The sequence below is a fragment of the Chanos chanos genome, chromosome 6 (assembly GCF_902362185.1).
Source record: "Chanos chanos chromosome 6, fChaCha1.1, whole genome shotgun sequence".
In the NCBI taxonomy this organism is placed as follows: domain Eukaryota; kingdom Metazoa; phylum Chordata; class Actinopteri; order Gonorynchiformes; family Chanidae; genus Chanos; species Chanos chanos.
Genome location: NC_044500.1, coordinates 27,571,887 through 27,595,023, shown reverse-complemented (window position 1 = coordinate 27,595,023; position 23,137 = coordinate 27,571,887). Strand labels below are relative to the sequence as shown.

The following is a 23,137-nucleotide window of genomic DNA, read 5'->3' as shown; positions in this document are numbered from 1 at the left end:
CTGGCCTTCAGAAGGTCGTTCAAGTGGTCTGTGGAGAGACTGAGAAACAGGGTGGTTGTCTCTCTCACACACACACACACACACCAACGCACGCACAAAACTGAGACATCACCAGTTCCACTTCCACTGCTATTATGGAGCATTCTGTAATTCGAAAGGAGATATATTTTGTGGTAATTTATTAGAATTCCTTTGATATTGTAAACACTGTTGGAAATAGTTAACTATGTGAAATGTGATCATCAGTTTCGTTTTCCACTCCAGTTCTCTTTGAAGCCTTTGATTTGTGTCTCCTTTTTACCTCCACCGTCTTTGGGCTACTGAGTGCTTCTACATGCTTAATGACTTGAATTTAAATACAGTTTATATATCTTGAAGGTCTTTAACTCTCTCTCTCTCTCTCTTTGCAGTTGGGATGAGAGCAGCTCCATCAGCAGTGGTTTAAGTGATGGCTCTGATAACCTGAGTCCAGAGGAGCTGAATGCCAGCTCCTCTCTCAATTCTCTCCCCACTACTCCTGTCAGCTCCAGACGCAACTCTTCCGTCATGGTGAGGCCCGCATGCACACATACACACATTCAAGAAAATGCAACAATGAAGCTGTATTAAAAAAAAAAAAGCAGGCAGCATTCTGTCTCTCTCCTGAACAGGGAAGAGCGAGAGATGACCTTGACAAGATTCACACGACACCATAACAAAAAACTCATGACTTGAGCATTCGTATGATGGGTTTCAGTAGCTTTTCCATGGAAAGTCCTGTCTTTACAAAAACTGTAGACCTTTGCAAGGGACAGCTACTGTCATTTAATGAGATAGTCACTTGTTTAATGAAGAGCGGATGCTATGTTAATGAAGGAAAGGAGCTTTCATTAGCCAGAGTCCTTAATACAGGAAAGAGCCATGTAGTAAAGTGTAAACAATGCTCTCAGTAAGTTACACCCCAAACATGTGTTGTGTATAAAGTCCCAATGGATACTGGTTAACAGAGGCATTCAGAAATGTTTGGGCTGGACAAAACCACACACACCATAATTACTGCCTGTGTTATTTACTCTTGTTTGTCTTCCCAGTTCTGAGGACAACGGACTCTTGTTTTGTGCCTTCATGTTAAGACCCAGTAGCTTGTATCAGTAATTTCGTGGAGTAATTTTGGTGCGGCTCACAGTTACATCCTGGCATGCTAAAACGGGCCAGGAAACATTGATGGTTTTATGAAGTGAAATGAGATTCACTTCATAAAACCATCAATGGAAGGAGGTTGGAAGGAACAAGGCTTGCTAATTTCAAATACAGATTAACTCAGCTTAAACTTTAAACTCAGCGGAATGCTGTCTGACACTGAAGAAAGGAAAGTATCTATTAAGCAGTGTAGTGGAGTGTTTTTGTTGTTTTTTTTTAAACTTTGGGTAGATGCGTTTCTCACCTGGGTCCTTTTATTTGCCGTCTGTGTGTGACTCAGCCTCGGCCAGAGCGTGGTTAATTTAGGAAGTGGCGTTTTTGGGATGCAGTGATGCTGTCGTCCCCACAAGACACAATAGCTGCTTAATAAAAACCACGCATCTCTGAACCACCGGGTATTGTCCGGTTCTCATTTCATGCCAGTACCCCCAAACGTGGACTCATAGAGTTTATTAAGGGCAAATCAGAGCTGCGTCAGAACCTGTGTTTCATTTCCTCTTTCTGAATGAAAAACAGCTGGACTGCACTGGACAATGCTGGACACTGGTCTCAATATTTAAACTCTCGCCAGGGTTTGTTCAAATATTTCTCCTCTCTCTCTCACTCTCTCTCTCTCTCTCTCTCTCTCTCTCTCTCTCTCTCATTCTCTCTCATTCTTCTTGTCTTGATTAAGCCATAATTGGAGGAGCTGAAGTTAACCATAGGAGGATGTTACACAATTGCCGTGTTGCCATAGAAACCCACCATTTGTATTGTTTGGCTACAAGGAAGCAATTCTGGAGGATTTAAGGCATTGAACATGCCATCTGTGCTTTTTTAAAAAAAAAAAACTACGATGACAGTTGCCAGCTCTCAACATGATGTTTTTTTTAATCCCCCGTGTCATCAGTGCCAGTATATGATGTCCCTTTTTTTGGCAGGCCAGAGTGACTCTAATTCCACACCACAGGATGTCAGCTGAAAAATCAACTTTATATTCCTGTTATTTTCACTTCAGTGATCGCTTGGCCTTTGTGGTTGTGGGGTATCGTTTTCAATTAACAAAATGTAGTGTTTTCTGTGTGGAAAGAACTTCAGGGAACTAATGATTGACACACTGACTGATCCATTATAAACAGCATTTGCTGACTGGTAGATATGGCCTGTTAGACTGACTCGAGTGTAATTGTTCTGCTGTCTTCACTTTGTGTGGAAATTATGTTTTAAAGTCTAACCTGGCCCTAAGCACTATTCTCCATCACTCTGTTCATTATCCATAAGATCTGCTCTGGTTGTACTCTCGACAAAGCTAAGCAAACAGCCCATTAATGGTAATCTCTCTATGAGTTGGAAAACAGTTTGTTCTAAAGCTGACAGTCTAGAACAAAAAAATGTTTTTCCTGTTTCTCAGACAGCTCTGGGAGACAAAAACTGATAAAGAGATGAACCAGACAAAAAATGTCCCGTGAAATTATTGATACTGTACTCTCAAATAATTTACTGTGGTCTGTCTCTCTCTCTTTCTCTCCCTCCCTCTGGGTCTGCTTGATTCAGAGAAATCTTAAACGCCAAAAGTCAAACAGAAAATACATCCAGTTCTTGGTGCACTATTGTAACACACAAATAAGTTCTCAGTCATCTTTTTGGGGGGTGTGGAGGTGGGGTGAGGGGGTCGGTCTTTCTTAGATGTGTTTCTGATGCAGCGTTCCCTTAAGATTTCAGTCCATCTCCTTGTCTCTTTTTCCCATGCTTTTGTTTGGCTGTGGAGACAGTCTTGATTTTAGGCCTTGATTAGAGTGACTGACTCTCATTCCCAGATAACAGATTAACATACACAGAAAACAAGAAGACAATGTTCTCTCTTACTGGCTTTATTGCTGTGATGAATCAGCAGGATCGCAATGTTGCCAGAAGCGTGAAGAGATTTGGTTTTGTTGTTTCTTTCTGTGTGTTGTTTTTGCGGGGTCTTTTTTTTTTTTTTTTTTGGTTTATTGTTTGGTATTCCTAAAGTTAGCATTGAGGTTTTGGCACTGAGAAATAGAAACTGGAAAAAAAAACCCAGAGGAGAAAAACCAATCACCCGTGTCATTGAGTTTCCTTAGTGATAAGCAGCATGCAGTGATAAGTCATGTTTCTTTTGTAAACGATGTTTTACTGTGGCAGTTACGGACGGATGCAGAGAAGCGCTCCCTGGTGGAGAGTGGGCTGGCCTGGTACAGTGAGGATGGGAAGATGGGACGGAAGGCTGACAGCGGCACCTACGACACGGGAAGTCTTAAGACGGAGTCCTCAAGCAAGTGGAGGAGGACTCGTCCACAGGAGGGCGCCGGTCAGGAGAAGACAGGCAAAGGAGAACTGAAGAAACCCCAGAGCCTCGGCCATCCGGGCAGCTTCAAGAAAGGCCGTAATCCACCCGTGGGTGTGACGTCACCTATCACACACACCTCTCAGAGTGTACTTAAAGTGGCAGGTGAGACAGAGCAGGCACGCACAATCACACACAAACACACCCACACACATACGCACACACGCACACACACACGCACATAGACAGAGAGAAAGATAGGCAGTTCCCAAAATTCCAAAAGAGTGTGTATACCCATATACACACATATCTCTATATATATATATGCATTTTTCTCCTGTATAACATCAAAGGATATTTTGTGCTCAGGAAGGTTATGATGTTGGGACAGAGAACGGCAAAGTAAAAGGGCAAATCAGCACCATCACTGGAGATGGCAACATGCAAACATGTAAACATGAGGAATGATCTCTCTCATTTCCTCATGAGGCTTCCTCTCTCCCTCCCTCCATCTGTTCACAAAGAGCTTTTTGTTCCTTAGAGTACATACCTCTAACCAAAGGATCCTGTGCTAAGAGTGAACGAATACCATTTGAGAAATGGAATGGGGAGGGCCAAGTGGAGGAAATCTATTTGTTAGCTTGTTTTGTCAGCCACACTAGTTATTCATAACCTACAGTAAATGAGAAGCGTATGTGGTGGCCTTGTGTGTAAAGCGTCTCTTCAGCAGATAGCTGTGTGATAATGGAATAAGGCAGAGGAAGGCTTTCCTAGACTCAGGCCAGGCGCTGATTAGCATTAGAGATCAGCTTTAGAGAAAAAACCAGAGAGAAAATCCAGCCAACCCTCACATACAGAGTACAGCACAGAATTATTACTACCCCAAACTGTCTCATGATGTGTTTTTTTTTTCTTTCTTTTCATTTTTTTCCCTTTCTTTGTTTTGTCTCATTTGAAGACCATTCATTATTTAAAAGGTAAAAGATGCTGATAAAAGATGTTGTTTGGATGGATAGTGCAATGCCGCTCTGTCACACGTTGGCAAGTTGAACTGTGAATGAAAGCTATCTCGTGACGTTTTTCTGACCTTTCTGCGCTGTGCTGGTGGACCCAAATGACATTTATAAATGTCAGCGTAGCATCCATCGCTGTTAGCCGAAGAGCGATACCCACCATGTAAAATGGCCTTTTTGATAAACCACTCACAGATACGTGTTACAGCAAGATACGTGGACTGGGTTGAGGTGCTGTCGTGTAGTACTGTTTTGCACTGTTTTGTTTTCAGTGGCACATCACCAGTTGGAGAGAAACTTGCCTCTAAAAACAGAAGGGAGAACAGAATTAGTAGCGTTAGCACAGAATTAGCATTTGGTAGTCCAGATGTTGCAGAGTGTAAGCTACAGTTTTGCAAAGCCCTTCTTTTGCTTTTCCCACTCTGTTGTTTTTGGATATTCTTTGAGCTCAGTCTCTTTGAGCCATAATTATCCTTTTGAGATAAGTGAAGAATGAAAACAGCTATTATGAGGATTACAGACCGAATTCTGCTTTAGTTTGCATATTTTGGCTTTGTATTAAGTTTATGTTTCCCCCCACTGACCTCTGATATATGAAACGGAGCATCTTACATACATCTAATGGCATTTACAGTTTTCCAGAACATTGTTCTTTGTAGCAATGTTCAGTGTAACTAGTCTCTCATGCTTTTTGTGTGAGGCATTTGTATTATCATTCTCCGGCAGTAGAGGGGATCACTTTTTTTTGTTTGGCAGCATTGCTTTAACAAATTGCCGCTTCTTGTCTGCTCCTTCTATAAGCTGGAAGTTCCAGTAACGTACAGCTGCAGATTCTAAGAGGAGAACTGAAGTCTCACACTCACCGTCTCAGGGTGGGCAGAACCGAACCCTTCCGGAACTGTGAGCCCGCAGTGAGCGCACTGGTCCAGTGAGCATCGTAAAAAAGCCATTGAATAATCTACTTAATCAGAAGACTCAGATGATGAACAGAACAGAGTGCAATGGTGCGGTTCACTGTCCCTGCTTTTAACAGCTTTCCATAAAGCCACACAAAGAAATCAGACTATTATCATAATGACTATTAGCCTACGGGCTGTATGTGGATTGAGAAACTAGCCAGAGGAAGACAGCGGGGAGGTTATTTTTCCTGATGGTTTGACTTGGCCGTATTGTTTTGGTGCTCATATAAGCATTCCTGCGTCTGCCAACTTACAATTGAAGACCCGCAGCATTAATACTAACTACTTTTAGCCAATACGAGTGAGTGTGATCTGGTTGAGTCACGTTCTGCCTTCATGTTTGAATTGAAGCAAATCCAGATGTTGCTGGTTAACCATGTCGTAACGTGACTCATGCCCTGTGTGTTTAGACGTCTGTGACTTGACTCAGCCATGAAGCCTTGATCACATCTGTCTCTAACACACAGCTGTGAAAAGAGTGATGACAGCGAATGATGTCATACCTTCAGGCCTCCCTCTGTGCGTGCGCGTGTGCGTGTGTATGAGAGTATGTGAGAGTGTGTATGAGTACTCGCCTCTTTAGCTTCAGATCTGTCTCTGACCACAGAAAACTGTCTGCATTGTCATTAGGTGTAGTCATACATGTGCATGTGCACGCATGCACGCACACACACACACACATACAACACACACATACACACACACACACACACACACACACACACACACACACCACTCAGACATACAACAGAAGAGCAGAGATAAAAGTGTCAGTTGATGATGATGATAAGGATGTTGCTGACTCATCATCTTTTGGGGCTGTCATCCCTGTGAATTTCTAAACTTCAATAGTGCACATAAACTTCAATGGATCTGATTCATGCTATCTACATTACAACTTCCATCTGTCTATTCCCTCGTCCTCTCATCTCTTTTATATTGGTAGAGCAGATATTTGGAATAATGGATTGAACATCCATCCTGTTAATGCAGTAAATCTTGCAGTGACATGGAGAAACATATGTTTGCTGTTAGTTTATTTTGTATTTAAAGACTGAGTTAGACGTGTGTGTGTGTGTGTGTGTGTGTCTGTGTGTGTGTGTGTGTGTGTGTATGTGCGTATGTGCGCACATGTTTATGCGTGCGTGTATGTGTACCTCTCTCTCTCAGCAGTGCCTAAAGGGGACTCTAAGCCGATGGATAAGGTAAAGATGACTGTGAAGGCATCTGGACTGCAGCGCTCACGCTCAGACGCGGGACGGGATGGGGGAGAGAACCGCAAGCCCCCCTCAGGTCTGGTTAAGCCCTCTGCAGGAGGCTCCTTCGGCTACAAGAAGCCCACTCCTGCCACTGGTACTGCCACTGTCCTGACTGCAGGGGGCGCCACTATTTCCAGTGGCTCGGCCACTGTTGGCAAGACACCCAAGTCTTCGGGCATCCCTATCAAGCCTGTGGGTGGAGGGACAGGAGCCGGGCGTAAGAACAGCCTGGATGCCACCAACGGAGAACAAGGCTTCCTGTCCCCCAACGCTCGCAGTAGCATCCAGTACCGCAGCCTGCCTCGACCCGCCAAGTCCAACGCCATGAGCCTGACAGGCCGGCCCGCCTCTCGGCCCGTGAGCAGCACCATCGATGCCAGCCTGCTCGCGCTGAAACCTGTGTCCATGCCCACAGCAGGCCCCCGGGGGAAAGAGCCCATACCCACCAAAGCAGGCAGCAGACCCGCCAGCGCGGGGCCTGTGAACCAGACTGACAGGGAGAAAGAGAAAGAGCGGGCTAAAGCCAAGGCAGACCTGGAGAGTGGATCTCTGACGACGGACAGCCAGTCGGAGAGCTGTGGGGAGGCGGGACTTAAAATGCAAGGCATCCGCAGGGCGAGCTCCAGCAAATACCCAGAACTCAGTTCTCCAACCACTCAGAGGTATGATCTTTATGGCTGTAGTGTGGACCACATCAGTTAACACTGGGAACTGTCTTTAACTTTACCCAGAATCCCCACTGTCCTCAGGGCAAATCTGGACTCACGAACAACTGTCATTTCTGTGTAGTGCAGATCACCATCATTTGCCAGACTAAAAATAAATAAACAAAAAAATCTTTGTGCGTTGAAGTGAACAGATGGTTTGTGTAATTTTTAAGAATAAAAAAATTGACAGTAACATGGCCATTTAAAGTTAGCCTGATGGGGGGAAAATGAAAGATATGAAAAATGAATTTTGAAAGCGGTTGTTGAGGTTGCATCTGTAGTTGCATCTGATTACTTTCTTCTTTATGTAACCTCAGCCTTTGAATAATTTAAAATGAATCCTTAAAGGCAGCAACGAGACACATAGTTCTGAAAGGTTTTTTTTCTTTTTTTGAAGTCTTGCACAGTCTCGTTTTGTTTTACTTTTTTATTCATGGACTGAATAACCTCTCTGGTGTTTCCGGAAAGATCTGGCAGCAGGTTTTATCCTGCATGACTCTTCATCCTCCTCCTCCTCCTCATCCTCATCCTCTTGTTGTATTTTTAGGATTTTGAACACAAAGTCTCTGGGACGCCCCCCCAACCTGGCTCACATGGACAAACTCAACTCCAACAGTCTGGACTCCTGTGTGGCTATTCAGGACCTGCCGCCTAAAATTCCTCCCTTCTCCAAGCTCCAGGACCTGGCAGGGTCAACTCGTACCCCCGTGGCCCCTCGCCTGACCCCGAGCCCGGCCCCCGTCCTTCACATCGATTCCCCCGGCTGTTTCTCTGGTCAGGCCCTGTCTTTGAGCAGTTCCCCACCACTCTATCCCAAGATGTCGGGTATGCACCGCAGCATGGAATCCCTGCCTCTCCAAATGAGTGTGCCAGCTAGCATGGAGCAGCGCCTCCTGCCTGACCATGAGGAGAACAGAGGAGCGGGGACCTGGGGGGCAGGCAGCAGGACCTCTGTCACCCTCTCTGACAGGTGGGTCAAGTTTGAGGACCAAATTGAGGGGTGTAAGATAGAATTGTTTCTTTTTTTTATGGGTAATGTGCCCCCCCCCCACCCCAACCATCACCACCAGCACCACCACCACCACCATCTCTAGATGTGGTTTTCATGCCAATGAGATCCCATTTTTAGATTTTTGAAGATTCATTGCAGTTTTAGTGCAGTTTGAGTGTGAGGAATTTTTTTGTCAGTCTCAAGGAGCTGAAAGCCTGTCAGACATCATGACCAATAGCCAAGATTACATCAAAATTATAGATTCAAAAAATTATGAAAAAAAATGATAAAACTGCAGGACCATACTCTTAGTGAATACAGTGTGTTGTGATGCCTCACAGTCCTTAATCATTTATTCCTGCAGCAGGACTGTGAAACTCTATAGAGCTGTACTGGAGCAATGAAAGTACTGGTTAACTTGGACATGTATTAAAATGCTAAAACACGCCCTGTTGATTTTACCGTATGAGAAGCGCCCCCTGCTGGTTCGTAGAGAGAATGACTGAGGGGAACAGAGACCTTAATGTAACTGTATTGTGTGCAGATGAGCTATTTGTACACTACTGCAGAATAAACCATTTCTGGAAGACCTCCCATAATGAAAGCATCTGTGTAACGTTAAGACTTTTTTTTTTGGCATTGGGTAAGGTTTTCACAGTTCTGTGTGTGTTGCTCTCTGCCTCTCCCAGTTTACAAACTGATAGGAACACCTTACCCAAGAAAGGACTGAGGTATGCTCCTTTTGTCTAAACATCTCTGTGTGTTTTTTATCTGATTCGCATTGTACTGTTTGGCCTGACTCCTGCTGTTTTTTTTTTTTCCTCCAGTCGCTATGGCAGCAGTCAGTCAGAAGGGGAGGTGAAAGAACGGCGTCATTCGCACAACATCGTGAGCCTGACGGAATCAGAGAGTCCACCGCAGCTCCCCTCTCCCACCCACGTGGCTTCGCCCTTCCCTGGCAAAGCCCCGCCCACCAACGTGGGTGAGTTATCTGGTCCTTTGAGTCAGGCAGCAGGAGGGCACATCCTGCCAGCACACCTACCCCTCTCAGCTGGCGGTCCAGTCATGGCGTATGAGAAGAGAGGACATAAAACTTAAGCTTTATGTCTTTCCACATTCCTAACTGCAGTGATCAGATTGTCACGGTTTAGATCCCTTACTTTTGGAGAAAACTGACCATTTTCTGGAGAGTGACTAATTCTTATTCCTGGTGCTTGTTGTGCATGACTTTAGTAAAGCACTTAACCCCACATTACTCCAGGGGGAGCTGTGGCTTGCCCTATGCCTGTAACTCTGACACACAGAATCTCTCCCCTGTGCCAGTAAGACATGCTACATGATGAAGCCAGAGACAGGATTCTGCTCTGTAATAAACAGTAAAGATTGTTTTTTAGCATGGTAATCTGGTATTAGTCAACTTTCCTTAAGGCGCAGTGTTGAGGCGCTCACTGTAAAGAAACATTGAATGAATGAATTAGTGGCTCTTTCTGTTCTCCTCTCAGTTCCCCTGAATGGCCCTGATCAAGTCTGAATTAAAGCTGTGTAATCATTTGGATAAAGTAATTCATTAGACTTACCTGATTGCTGCTTGGCTGTGAGAGTATCCAGCGAAAGGACAGTACAGGGCTGCCAGGTTTGAAGGGTTTGATAATTGATAGTGAAGATTGTGCAGCTGCAGTGTTCCTATATTTATCACTGGGACGATCACCAAAGTGTCTTTTTACACTGAGTCATCAGGACGTGACGCAAGCTCCTACTGAACATACATTTGTGTGTGTGCGTGTCTGTGCGCACAAGCATTTCCATCTGTATGTGTTTGTGTGTGTATATGATTTTTTTTTTATGTGTGTGTGTGTGTTTGTGTGTGTGTGTATGTTTGTGTGTGTGTGTTTGGGTTTGTGTGTGTGTATGTATGTGCACATTTGTGTGTATCAGCATTTGCAATTATATGTCTGTTTGTCTGTGTTTGTTTTTAAAGACAATCTCATAATTCCCACAGTTGCCCCCATCCCAAATGTGGGCAGTGCCCCACGGATCAGCCGCTCCAACAGTATTCCCACCAATGACGCTGCCTACGACCTGTACAGCACCTCGCCTGTGGGCAGCGCTCTCACGCTGGCCGACCGGCCCAAGAGCATGATGCGCTCCGGATCCTTCCGTGAGCCCGGCGAGGATGGTGAGAGCGCTCTAGAACCTTCTAGACACTGGTTCCTAAATCACTTCCCTCTGCTGTGGTCTCCACAACATCTGTGAATGCTAAAATGCTAACATGCACATTGCTTTGACCTAAATATAATCGGAAGATACATAAGCCCAATAAATATCATCTGCAAACTGCGTTGTCATGCAGATCCACTGTTGTTTGCATATTAAGTTTTGCTTTTCTCAGAATGTGCAGGTAGCTCATTCCCAGTAAGTGGGCACTAGATTCTCCTTTTATTTTGGATCAGCAGTATGTGGCTCCAGTGTGTGTCCCACGAGTTGACCTAGTTTACTTAGAATTGTGTTAAAGCGACAAATTCTCAGGTTGACGCAGATCAAATAGCATCATTGCTTTGTAAATGCATCTCTGAGATGTTGTGATATAGCAGTGGTATGAAATGCCTTTCATATTAATCTCTCTGTGTTTGTCTTCTCTTAGTTCATGGATCTGTCCTGTCCTTAGCATCCAATGCCTCATCAAACTATTCGTCTGTAAGTTGATATTTTTACTGTTTGCTGTCTAGTGTCATTGGAAGAGAGCACCCCTGCAACATACCGAAATTATTTTTTTTTCTGACCAGAGAGCAGTGTAGCAACTCAGATAAACTCACTAAGATATTAGATTCGAGAAAAAAATTGCAACTAAATATTAAGGGACTCATAATTAGCATTCACATCTGAACTGTGGAATAGGACATTATTTTCATCACAGTCTTAAACTGATGCAGTTTGACTGTGTAGTTGCTCATATTCAACAGAGGAGCTTCTGGAAAGAAAGGAACATAAGAGATTTCTTTTCACAGTATGGCATCAGACATGCGACGGGGTCACAGTCAGGATGATAGACATGACAGAAGGGTTCATGACCCTAATGTTTACAGTAATCTCGACCTCTGGTGAACTCTGGCGTCAGCAGATGAGTGTCTTTTGCAACTGCTGGTGTTTACTGACCTCTTCAACACATGATACACACATATCAGGTCTATATTCCATCACTAAGGTACATATAATATCTATAGAGGGCCATCATTTTATAGATGGCATTAAGTGTCCTGACCTGTCCTCAGCTACTGCTTCTCCTATGACCCCACTCAACCTCTCTACCGTGTTTTTTCTCCGTTTCTGTTCGTGCGCTCTCAGACCGAGGAGAGAATGCAGGGAGAGGTAAGTCTATCCTTTCTCCCTTTCATCACTTCCTGTCACCTTTCTTCGGTGTGACCTTAACTGCTCTGGTCAAGTTTGTGCAGACTGTGGAGGGCAGGGTGTCCTCAGGGGACACTGTGATGGTACTGACAGCCTGTCCACTCCACACTCTCGTCTAGTCTTACCCTGGCCCCCCCATTGTCCTCCTCTATTAGTCAGGATTGTTCCCGAAATGTTTTTTTTCCACTCTATTGATCCAATCAGTGATATTTAAATTGTGCAAACAGAAAACAGGTCTATGATCATTAAAAAATTACCCAGAATAGTTGTAAATGTAAAGCACATGAATTTGGAAATGGTTATTTTTGGCTTTTCTAAGCGTTGCATTGTGTTGTAGAGGAATGGTGATGGTAATGGCCTTTGTACAGAGTTTGATGAGATGTGTGCATCCACTGACTCAGAGTTTTTCTCCATCCACAGCAAATCCGTAAACTCAGACGGGAGCTGGAGTCCTCTCAGGAGAAGGTGGCTAATCTGACCACTCAGCTGTCTGCCAATGTACGTACAACAACACACTCCAACTGCCTTTACTCTTACAGCCATTCTCTGCCTATGCACGTCCAGACCAACACACACACACAAGCTTAGACCCACAAACAAACACACACAGTCACACATAAACACGCGCGCGCTCAGACACACTCAGACACATTGACACACATACACACACACGCACACACTTATTTGATCCCAACGTTGCTTTTCTTGCTGTTCATATAACCACACACTCCAGCCTCCACCACCAATTCTTAATCTGTTCACAACAGTCTGTAACCATTACCACCTTTGCCACCTTCGTCAGTGAGCTCAGTACAGACGCATCCAGAAACCAAGTGGGCTGTGGAGACAGATGGTGCATGTTGAATCTATTTTATTAACATCTTCCTTTACTGTTGGGAATTCATACACTCTGTCACTCAGTGTTCTTATTACACCTTATTGACACCATATACATTATAAGTTGATGTTTCATCCATTTGTCCAAGCACAAGTTTTGTTACAGAAACCATATGTATGTACTTCACTCTGCCTGTTTCCTGTTACAAAGACATTTCATTTCTCTCATTCCCTTATTTAGCAGGCCTTTTGCCTCCACCTCATACCTTCATTATTGGGTTAGACCAGAGCATTTGTCCCGTCTGTCATGAGGAGGTTAGTCAGTGCTTGTGAGGCTGCAGTGCTGTTGTTTTCCCTGCAGTGTATGTCTTCCTGTCTGGGTCACTGGATGGGGGAGGTTTTGGCCAGAGCCCCACGCTGATGAAGTGATAAAAACTGGGGAAGATTTATCACTGTGTCCACTGCAGACAGACAGCGCACCATAGCTCTGAAACTGCAATCTCTCTCTTTCATTCTCTCTCTCTCTCTCTCTCTCTCTCTCTCTCGCTCGCTTGGTCTCTCTCACTCTCTCTCGCTCTCTCTCGCTCTCTCTCTCACTTGCTCTCTCTTTCTCTCTCTCTCTCTCTCTGTCTCTCTCACGCTCTCTGTCTCTCTCTCTCTCTCTCTCTCTCCCTCTCTCTCTCTCTCTCTGTTTCTCTCTCACTCTCTCTCTCTCTCTCTCTCTCTCTCAGCGTTTCACTCTCTCCCTCTCTCTCTCTCTCTCTGTTCCACAGTCAAACGGCTAGCGAGTCTGGGACAAAGTCCTGCATTTCACTTGACATTTATGGAGTTTCCTAATGGTATTAAATGTGTGACTGAAAAACTTGGTTTTCATCCATCCCCAAATGAAATTTACCCAAGCCATTTGGGCACTGTAAATCAACATCTGTTAGCTAATTGGTTTGCCCAAACTTCTCAAGTTAAGGTCAAGACAATGTCACGTGAAGATGGTATTGATCAAAGGAAAACACAATATAATTTAATCATAAGTTATTTCATTTCTTTCTGCCAACAAAGCAATGTGAAAGGCCCAGTGAGTGGAAATTCACCATGATCTTGTGGGCATGATTTCTGAATCCATATGTGCATTGAGTTTATGCAGTGAGTGAGAGAGCAGTTTTCTGCAGTCTTTTGGGTCACTGGTTCATTTGTGAGTGTGTGAAGTTTCTTAACAGAGAGTTTTACTAAGCTCATCTCAGAGAAAGTCAAAAGGCTGTGTTGTCTGAATGCATCATGTGACTGAGGACAGATGTGTTAAAGAAAATGACAAAATGTAGGGCTTCTGTCATTAAAACCACAGCGTTTCAGTTTTATTTCATTTCATTAATCATTTCAGTTGATACACAAAACTGAATTTTTGTTTTCTGTTCTGATCTTCATCTGTGTGTGACTGACAGTAGGAGGAGCCAGGTCTTTAATCTAACCAATCCCTATAAAGATAACCTCGTCTGCTTATTGCCACACCCTACTAACGCACCTTTTTAGCAGCTTTTACGGCTTATTTTTCCATTAATCTGGGATTTTCTGCAGATCTGGGTTCAGCCAAAACTATAGAATATTATGTTACTGTATTGGTATATATTGACTGTATTTTTTAAATTGTTTAATCTTGCTATACAAAATAAATCAGCAGCAAAGTTATTTCAAGGTTTGTGATGGTGTGTGAAAAGACATAAAATGTCACATTTGACTATTCAGGCTGATCCCAAGTCTGCATGTGTGTGTGAAAAGAGTGTGAGCCCTGCCCTAATACCACTGTCCCTCTCTCCCTGGCCGGTGTCTTCGCCTGGTTCTGGCTGACTGGTCTCACTGGTCTGACTGGTCGCGGTGTGTGTGACCCGTGCTGCACTCGGTGCTGCTGGCCGTAGCAGGCAGGCCAGGTTTGTTGGACTGTTGCTTCCAAGCCTCTTTTCGTCGTTGTTGCATGATACTGCCCCGTCCCTCCCCCCTCTGCAGGCCTGCCCGACGCTGACCGATGATGTGGCAGTTCGTTAATGGGGCTTGTCTCCTGTTTGTCGCTCTGTGGCTGTCAGGTCTCTCAAACCCATCAGGACACCTGTTAATGGTTTTACTTTTTTTCTTCTAACATAGTCGCTAATCTCTGCAGTTCTCAACTAGCAGAAATAGTCTCACAGGCAGCCCCGTAACACACACACACACACACACGCACAAATAGTTTGGTTCATAAGTACAAATGCAAATGATAGCCTAAAGTTTTTTTACACACTAGCATGCTGTGAATCATGGGGACTCAAAGCTGTGGCATGACAGAACAGCATTTTCTTTGGACAGAATCATTTCTCTTTCTCTCTCTCTCACACACACACACACACACACACACACACACGATCTGTGTAGGAAGCTGTGTGTGATCCGACACAAGACCTCATGTTTTTGTCCTTTCAGCATCCAGGTCATCTTCTTCTCACGCCGCTCCTCTACCCGTCATTTCCCACAGCTCTCCATCATCACACCCGTCCTCCTTCTCCATCCCTCTCTCCCGGCCCAGATGGACACACACATGTGTGTGAGCCTGTGTGTGTGTGTGTGTGTGTGTGTATGACGTCTAATGGATGTTGTTCTCTGTCTGTGTGACTCACTCATTCCTGTGTGTGTGTGTGTGTGTGTGTGTGTGTGTGTGTGTGTGTGTGTATCTGCAGGCGAACCTGGTGGCTGCATTTGAACAGAGCCTGGCTCTTATGACTTCACGGTTGCAGAGTCTCTCAGTCAGTTCTGAACAGAAGGTAATTTACTTTATTTACATTACCTCAAAGAATTTCTGGATGACTGATATTACAGAAAAGTGTCAGAGGACAGTTTTTGGGTAACCTTTAATACTGTTTGGAAAAATTTAATTAGCACAAGCCTGTAACTGGAGTCTTATGATGTGTGTCTGAATGTTGGGATAAACCCCCTCTGGAAGAACTATGGAAACGGTCTGAGGAGGAGCTGAAACACAGGTCAAAGGTCGAGCTGGTGACGAGGTCAAATATTTACCAGTCACTTAGCACTGTCCATCAAGTCTTGAGAGGACACCAACACTACGACACTTTTTCTCATCTCATTACTGTAGCCATGCTGTCAGCAGCCGAAATCTCTTTACATATTAACGTATCCTCAGTTCAGAGTGCTGTCACGTTGCGAAAAGTTCTCAGATTTCATTCTGATGAGAAGATATTTTTTTGTCTGCTCCATGCAGGTATTTTTCATATTTATGTGTTGTAACCGCAGTAACCACACAGTGTGTCAATAAATAGTACTGACAGGACAAACATGATCATGAGTCTTTAAATAAAATTAATATGACTAACTACAGTCAAAACATCTAACACAGACCTACTCACAGGTCTCAGTAATAGTGACTGATAGTGTCATCTGAATGTTGGATAAAATATCTCATGATGACCTTAGGGTTTGAGCTCCTCTGTGTGTGTTTGGCTAGAATCAGTATGTGGTGATGGTCTTTCCTGATGAACAGGATTAGATCAAAGCATTGTGACCTTTTAATTTGCTGCAGGACTCAGAGCTGTTGGACCTGAGAGAGACGATTGAGATCCTGAAGACCAAGAACACTGAGGCTCAAGCCATTATCCAGGGTGCTCTGAACAGCCCTGACGTCACACCCAAAGGTTAGCTATCTACGTCTCCCAGTGTCTTGACACTTTTCTGTTACTGTGGTGAAGCGGCAGAGTCATTGACGGGAACCTGCGGGCCACAGTGCCTGTCACCAGTGTTGACCTTCACTTCTTTGTGTCCCCAGAGCTGCAGATCAACAGGCAGAACTCCTCAGAGAGTATCTCCAGCCTTAACAGCACTACCAGCCACTCCAGCATGGGCAGCCTGAAGGAGCAGGACGCCAAGAAGAAGAAAAAGAAGAGCTGGGTGAGAACAGGGGGAGGTGTAGTAAATGGAAAAAAGAAAAACGCAGACATACGGCCATACAATTCAAACAACTACAAAACTACAAATAAGAAATAAGACTAAAAAACCCCAGCTCAATGTGACCTATTAGCATTTCCGATTTACCCCATGATCGAAAGACCAAACTAAGCAGCATTCTCATAAAGGAGATGCAGTCAGTTTGAGTTGTGTTTAGTGGGATTATGAACCCCATGGCTGTGATTTCTGTCAGTGGAGTGTTCTGCCCTTATTTGTACGTGTGCTTATGCTTGCTGTTGCTTTGGAGACGTGCCAGTTCCAAAATCTGACATGAAGTATGACTCTGATCTCTTTCCCATGCCTCCTTGCTCCCTCTTTCAGGTCTATGAGGTGAGTGGATTAATCAACAACCAACTCCCAACCATTAACTCCCCTACCTTTTTTCCCCTAACCCCCTCTTACCAGCCATGCCACTGAGTCATACTTTAATGGTCTTTGGAAAAGTTGCTTTCCTAGACAGTTCATGAGAGTTTCATTCAATAAGACACAATCACATGTCATAAGTACCGGTGTATTACGTAAAATAAACTGGTACTTGATAAACTGGAAAACACTTAATAAACTTAATAAACTGGAAATAAACTTCAAAGTTCCTCCCTCTTTAGGAACAAGGACAATCTGATGAAAAAACTTCTAGAGATCTAATATTTTTGTTTAGTTTCATTTGACCCATTCATGCTGAACTGATGTCCAAATGTCTATGTGGCTGTTCACTGCGCACTGAATCTCTAATTTAGGCAGAATCAAATATTATGTGGCGATTCTTATTGAATGAAAGAGATACTTTGACAAAATAATGAGTTTGTTAAACATGTTAAAATGGCCCATGATTTTCTGCTGACTGCTGGTCCACATTCATTGTCTTCTCAGTCACTGTGTAAAAAACAAAATTTTCTTTAAATATTTATGTATGTATGTATGTACGTATGAATGTATTTATTTATTTACTTATGTGTGTATTTGTTTGTTTGTTTGTTTTTATATTTTGCTGGGTTCCATCAGTCCTCATCAAAACTATTTAGTTGCATTTTGTATTTGTGCTAATCATGAAACATTCACCTTCTTCACTTTTCATATCATAAAGAAGATATATCCTCTAGTGATTTCTCCCATAAGTACTCTCTTAGGAATTATGGTATTGTAGGTGCATAATCAGCATTGATCAGTCCAAACATAAAGTGTACACACACTGAATACCAGTGTCATTTGTCAAGGTTATTCAATCTATTTTTATTTTTCAAGATGAAAAATGCTGACAGTGGACATTTGCATTTCATAGAAGCATACTCCAAAGCTTATCTTGTTTAGCATCACAGAAAAATCCTCTTCAAAGTATGATGTAGTTGACTGTTGAATATGGAGATCAGCAGATGTCCCTCAGTTTTTGTGCAGCTGTTTACTTTGCTGTCTCATTCTTAGTGCAGATTAAGTTTTTAGCCTTGGATATTAAAAATCAGTCTTTGACCTCAAAAACAATTTGTATTTGAATATCCATCAAGATCTTAGTGCTTTTCTTCTCAAACTGTTCAAAAATTTGTTTTATCGTGAACTCATTTAGCATCGATTTCGCCAAGAGCTTCTGTCTGGAGTGCAGTGCACAGAGTTATACATTTGAAATTCAAGGACTTTAGCAGAGATGGAAAGCTTATCCCCAGGCTTTCACAGGACAAAGACGATGTGTTGACCTTGCTTTCTTCTCTTTCAATAGTTGAGGAGTTCCTTCAATAAGGCGTTCAGTAAGAAAGGCTCCAAACTCTCTGCATCCTATGCGGACATAGAGGAGATTGCCACCCCAGAATCCTCCGCTCCGTCCTCCCCAAAACTACATCATGATGGCCAAACCCCATCTTCATCCCTTAAACCCTCAGTCTCTCCTTCGCCCTCTGGGTAAGACGCCCCTTCTTTAGTTTACTGTAGACTGTGAATGCAAAAGTGTTAAGTTCACTCTCAGAGAGTTTACATGGTCACTCACCAGAGAAGGACCATACAGACCCTCTCAGACTTGATTTAACTCTTTCTGTGTAAATTTCACACAGTTTACAGTGCATTTACTGGGTGGGATCCATAACTTCAGTGCTGTGTAAAAAAGGAAAAAAATTGAGTGGATGAACAAATGAACGAATGAATGAATGAACGGATGAACGGATGAATGATACCATTAAGCTTTATGCTTAACTCTTAGGGGGTGACACTAAAATAACGTTGTTTAATGTGGCATATGTAATAGTCTGTTAAGAAACTGTTGTTTACATATTTTCATTCATTGGAGAGGTTTATTATGTATTAAATCTGACGTGCTGTCCCACAGTCTGTGTGAGGGCGGAGAAGGCACTGAACCTGATGAGAAAGTGGTGTCAGAACTGCGCTCCGAACTGTGGGAGAAGGAACGTAAACTAACGGACATCCGACTGGAGGCTCTTACTTCAGCTCACCAGCTAGAGCAGCTTCAGGAAGCCATGACAAACATGCAGGTGTGTGAAATCTCAAGCATCTGTCAATCAGCTCCCCCCTCCTCTAGTTGCAGTACATATCTAGGAGTCTAGGAGTAACTTAAGGAGAGGATATGCTAAGACTCTTTAGAAAGTGTCTTGGTTACAAGTATTCGTGTTTGTTTATCAGCCCTCACAGAGTGGCCAAATTAATTCCTGGCCTCTCAGTAATGTCATAGTGAAAGTTCAGTCAAGTTCAGTAACACAGGCAATATTAACTCATTGCTTCCTTTCAACAATGAATGCATACAAATCTATATAAACTGGCTGAGTTTAATGTGGGATAAGAACTGGACTGAGACCAAGATAATCCTGAGAGCATGCTACTGTAATCCTATTAAAATGATTATAATCTGGCTTCAGATGACTGTTGAGAAGCTAAAGGCTGAGAACGACCAGCTCAAGACTGGTGGCACCTCCTCCCGGCCCACAAGCTCCACTTCCCAGTCCTCAGGACTCACCTCATTGGCTTCCTCGTCGCCAAGGCAGTCTGTGGCGTCTCTGAGCCAGACGTTCAGCATAGGTGTGACGGAGAGCAGCAACCTCGGTAAGGCCTGTGAGAAGCACGCATTCACCGTAGATCTGAGTGAAAGCAGGAACCTCACTAAGGACTGAGTTCAAAAAGCTCATTTAATAAAGTTGTGAGTTGGGAGTGTTTGTGTTATTTGTTATCTTTCTTAAGCTATCTCTGAATGTTCTTAAATTATTATTTTTCATTTAAAGTTATGGCCCTTTGTCTCCCACGTCTTATTATTACCAGAGATGCAATAAAGCAGTGTTACCCGCAGGGTGTAAGTTAGTGGGTTGCAGAATAACAACACTTTCTGCATCTTGTATATAATTATCTCCAAATTATTATAGAGTTACTCTGGAGGGTAATAAGCTAATGCTCACAAGTACAACTAATATTATTTTGTGATTCTGTATTTGTTTTTTTGAAAGATGTCCTCCAAGCCAACGCCATAACTTTGCAGAGAGATGAGAGTCTTGTGCGTGTGGTGGTTCGCATACCCGATCAGCATGTCTTTAAAGACGTGAGTTTTCCTTTCTGCATTAAACATTTCAGGTTTGATTCAGCTCATTGTTCACGTAAATATTTGAGTGTAATTCATGCCGTTTGATGCCATCATTTTCCTATAGGAGGTGAAGCAGCAGGACTTTTTTATTGGTTTGGTTAAGATGAGTGGAAGGACTGACTGGTCTTCTCTAGACTCTTCTATCAGCCAGGCTTTCAAGGTGAGTCTCTATCCATTACATTGTTCATCTGAACACATGGATCTAAAAGGAGGTTCCAGTATGTGGTTATTGATATCTAAACATGGGGAACACATGCTGTCACAACGACCTAAACCTGTGCCCACATTTTTTTTCTCTCACCTTTTCTGTCCTTTCTAGGACTACTTGTCCACAGTGGACCCCACATCCAGTCTGGGTCTGTCTCAGGACTCAATCTACAGCTACAGTGTCAGTCACTTCAAAAGGGTTCTGGGAACCCAGCCCCCCGAGACCCCGCCCTCACGTTGCTTCACCAAGGGCCTGGGCTGCATCACCGTGAGCCTCAAAGGTCAGTCAGTCACACGACGCGTTTGGCGCAACCAGGCAGTTACCTAACTCATATTAAAAAAAAAAGTAATAAAACTCGCCTAATACTTTCATGACTGTGAAGTATGTAGAATACCTGCAAAATGACACCTTCTTTTTCTTTCCACATATTGGTAGAATCATTTGTCCTACAGCATTCAGTATAATAAATATTTCAATTAATATTTTAATAACAATAGTACATGTTAATAGTAATAAATTAATATGAAATTAAATTTAGTATATTAAATAATTTGGTTGGTTGGTTTAATTTGGTTGTGGCGCAGATTAGAATCTGTGGCTTGGCTGGAGCAGTGTTTTCCGGAACGATTTTTTTTCTCTGTCCAAGACTTTGAATGTTTTTTATCTGCTTTCCCATCATGCTTCTGAGCAGCAGGGGCTTCCTCTCCCGCCATTCTTCAGAAGTCATCATTCTTTGCCCTCCAGATCTGTGTCCATTTGTGCACTGGTTTTTGGAAAAGGAAGGACTGATCTGTCTGACTCTCTGTTCAGAGAAGATGTGGTCCATGTAATCTGAGACAGCCTGATAACATAGCCGCTCGACTTAGACAGAGAGGTCAAGGAATGGAACTCTGCAGTCTGCATTTACACTAGTGCATAACGCCAGTCGCTGCTGCTATGCTAGGCTTACATTTGTTTCAGAAAAACCCCAGACAGTTGCCATCTGAGAGATTAGAACTTGGTTTAAAGATAAAGTGCACGAAATAAAATAAATTATGAAAACATGCACAAATACAGAAATCTTTACAAAAATTAAAAAAAAAAACCCAAAACACAAAACAGAAAAATGCTACTTAGTATGTATTTGCTAGTAGCAATATTATAGTTTCACTGACTGAGTGTTCCTAGGCCCACCTGGTGTAGTGGGAATGTAGAAAGACAACACTGCAGAATTCAGATACCACGGAAACTTGTGTGTACACCCCCCTAACTACCCTCCACCCACCTACCCCATTTCCCAAACTCAAGCCTTCCACCCAAGCCAGAGGAGTGATATGTGAGCCTGAGGAATGGCGAGTAACACGCAGACTCCTGGGTGCTTGTTCTAGGGGGTTATTTTCAGATTAGACTGTCTACTCTGGTCGCTGTTTACAGAGGACATGTGATACTGTAAATTACTCAGCAATGGAAAGCCACACAAGAAATGGCTCAACTCCTCTGTCTGTGTTCACTGCTTCACGCCACTCTCTTGCAATTATTAAGCATAACTCTAAAACTGTTCCTCAACCGCAATTTAGCTTCTCACTCATGACAAAGCTTTGATTCTGATGAGCACCCTGAATGAGAGGTTAATTGAGTACTAAGTTGATTTGAATCTGTTAATGAGGTTTATACCACCCCCACCCCCCCATTTTAAAATGGTTTCAGAGCTTTTTCATTACTTTTAACCATATTTTGCCGGCTCGCCAGACTTTGTCTGATGCCACCCCACTGGGCGTTAGGAAATGTTCATGGAAACATCAGCTTACTGTCATTCTGTCTCTCCTGTAAAAGTCAGCATTAAAACATGCTGCATTAAAAAACCAACTCTCTGTCCCTACCCTGTGTGTGCAGGTCTGAAGGAGAAGTGTGTGGACTGTCTGGTGTTTGAGACTCTCATTCCTAAGCCCATGGTGCAACACTATATCAGCCTGCTCTTAAAGCACCGTCGCATCATCCTGTCTGGCCCCAGCGGCACGGGGAAGACCTACCTCACCTCCCGCCTGACCGAGTACCTGGTGGAGCGCTCCGCCCGCGAAGTCACGGATGGCATTGCCATCACCTACAATATGCACCGTCAGTCCTGCAAGGTAAGCCAAAAAAAAAAAAAGCAAAAAACAAAAACTGAAATCAAGCAACAAACACCAGTGATAAAATATAATAATAGGACTTTGTGTGGGAAATAACAACAAAGTCATAATAATTTCCATAATTTAAGAAGTATGCATACTGTATACTTTGTTTTGTGTCTTCATCCTTGATGTGCCTTTTTCTACATAGGATCTTCAGCTGTATCTGTCCAACCTGGCCAATCAGATTGATCGAGAGACCAGCACTGCCGAGATCCCATTGGTTGTCATTTTGGATGATTTGCATGATGCTGCATCCATCAGTGAATTAGTAAATGGTGCTCTGACCTGTAAATATCACAAATGGTGAGTTCAAATTCTTATTTTTCTTCTGAACCACAAACCCTGCTCAGTCTAATGTCACAAATCATACAAGGCTTCATACAGGTATTTGTGTCCCCTTTTCTCAGTCCATACATTATCGGAACCACCAATCAGCCAGTAAAGATGACCCCAAACCACAGCCTGCACCTCAGCTTCAGGTAACATAATTACACCAAGGCCTGTCAGTGGCCGGTCAGCTAATCCACTGTTTATCAGCTTGTGATCTCAAAGACAGGAAAACTTTTCTTTATTTTGACCTCTTAATCTAAAACTTCACCTGA

At 43.3% G+C, this 23,137-nt stretch overlaps 1 protein-coding gene across 1 annotated transcript in view; it reads left to right on the top strand.

Annotated features, from left to right (window-relative positions):
- The window catches only part of nav1b (neuron navigator 1b), a 51,384-nt gene that overhangs the window by 26,706 nt on the left and 1,541 nt on the right, over positions 1–23,137 (top strand). Inside the window, exons 4-26 of the mRNA XM_030777090.1 lie at positions 411–549; positions 3,322–3,628; positions 6,606–7,353; positions 7,937–8,371; positions 9,082–9,123; positions 9,220–9,374; positions 10,392–10,568; positions 11,034–11,086; positions 11,735–11,758; positions 12,218–12,295; positions 15,334–15,417; positions 16,191–16,302; positions 16,434–16,555; positions 18,321–18,499; positions 18,921–19,083; positions 19,465–19,648; positions 19,864–19,890; positions 20,080–20,135; positions 20,242–20,337; positions 20,497–20,665; positions 22,258–22,493; positions 22,684–22,838; positions 22,943–23,014. Of these exons, the coding sequence (XP_030632950.1) occupies positions 411–549; positions 3,322–3,628; positions 6,606–7,353; positions 7,937–8,371; positions 9,082–9,123; positions 9,220–9,374; positions 10,392–10,568; positions 11,034–11,086; positions 11,735–11,758; positions 12,218–12,295; positions 15,334–15,417; positions 16,191–16,302; positions 16,434–16,555; positions 18,321–18,499; positions 18,921–19,083; positions 19,465–19,648; positions 19,864–19,890; positions 20,080–20,135; positions 20,242–20,337; positions 20,497–20,665; positions 22,258–22,493; positions 22,684–22,838; positions 22,943–23,014 (3,813 nt within the window). The remainder of the gene's footprint in view (positions 1–410; positions 550–3,321; positions 3,629–6,605; positions 7,354–7,936; positions 8,372–9,081; positions 9,124–9,219; positions 9,375–10,391; positions 10,569–11,033; positions 11,087–11,734; positions 11,759–12,217; positions 12,296–15,333; positions 15,418–16,190; positions 16,303–16,433; positions 16,556–18,320; positions 18,500–18,920; positions 19,084–19,464; positions 19,649–19,863; positions 19,891–20,079; positions 20,136–20,241; positions 20,338–20,496; positions 20,666–22,257; positions 22,494–22,683; positions 22,839–22,942; positions 23,015–23,137) is intronic.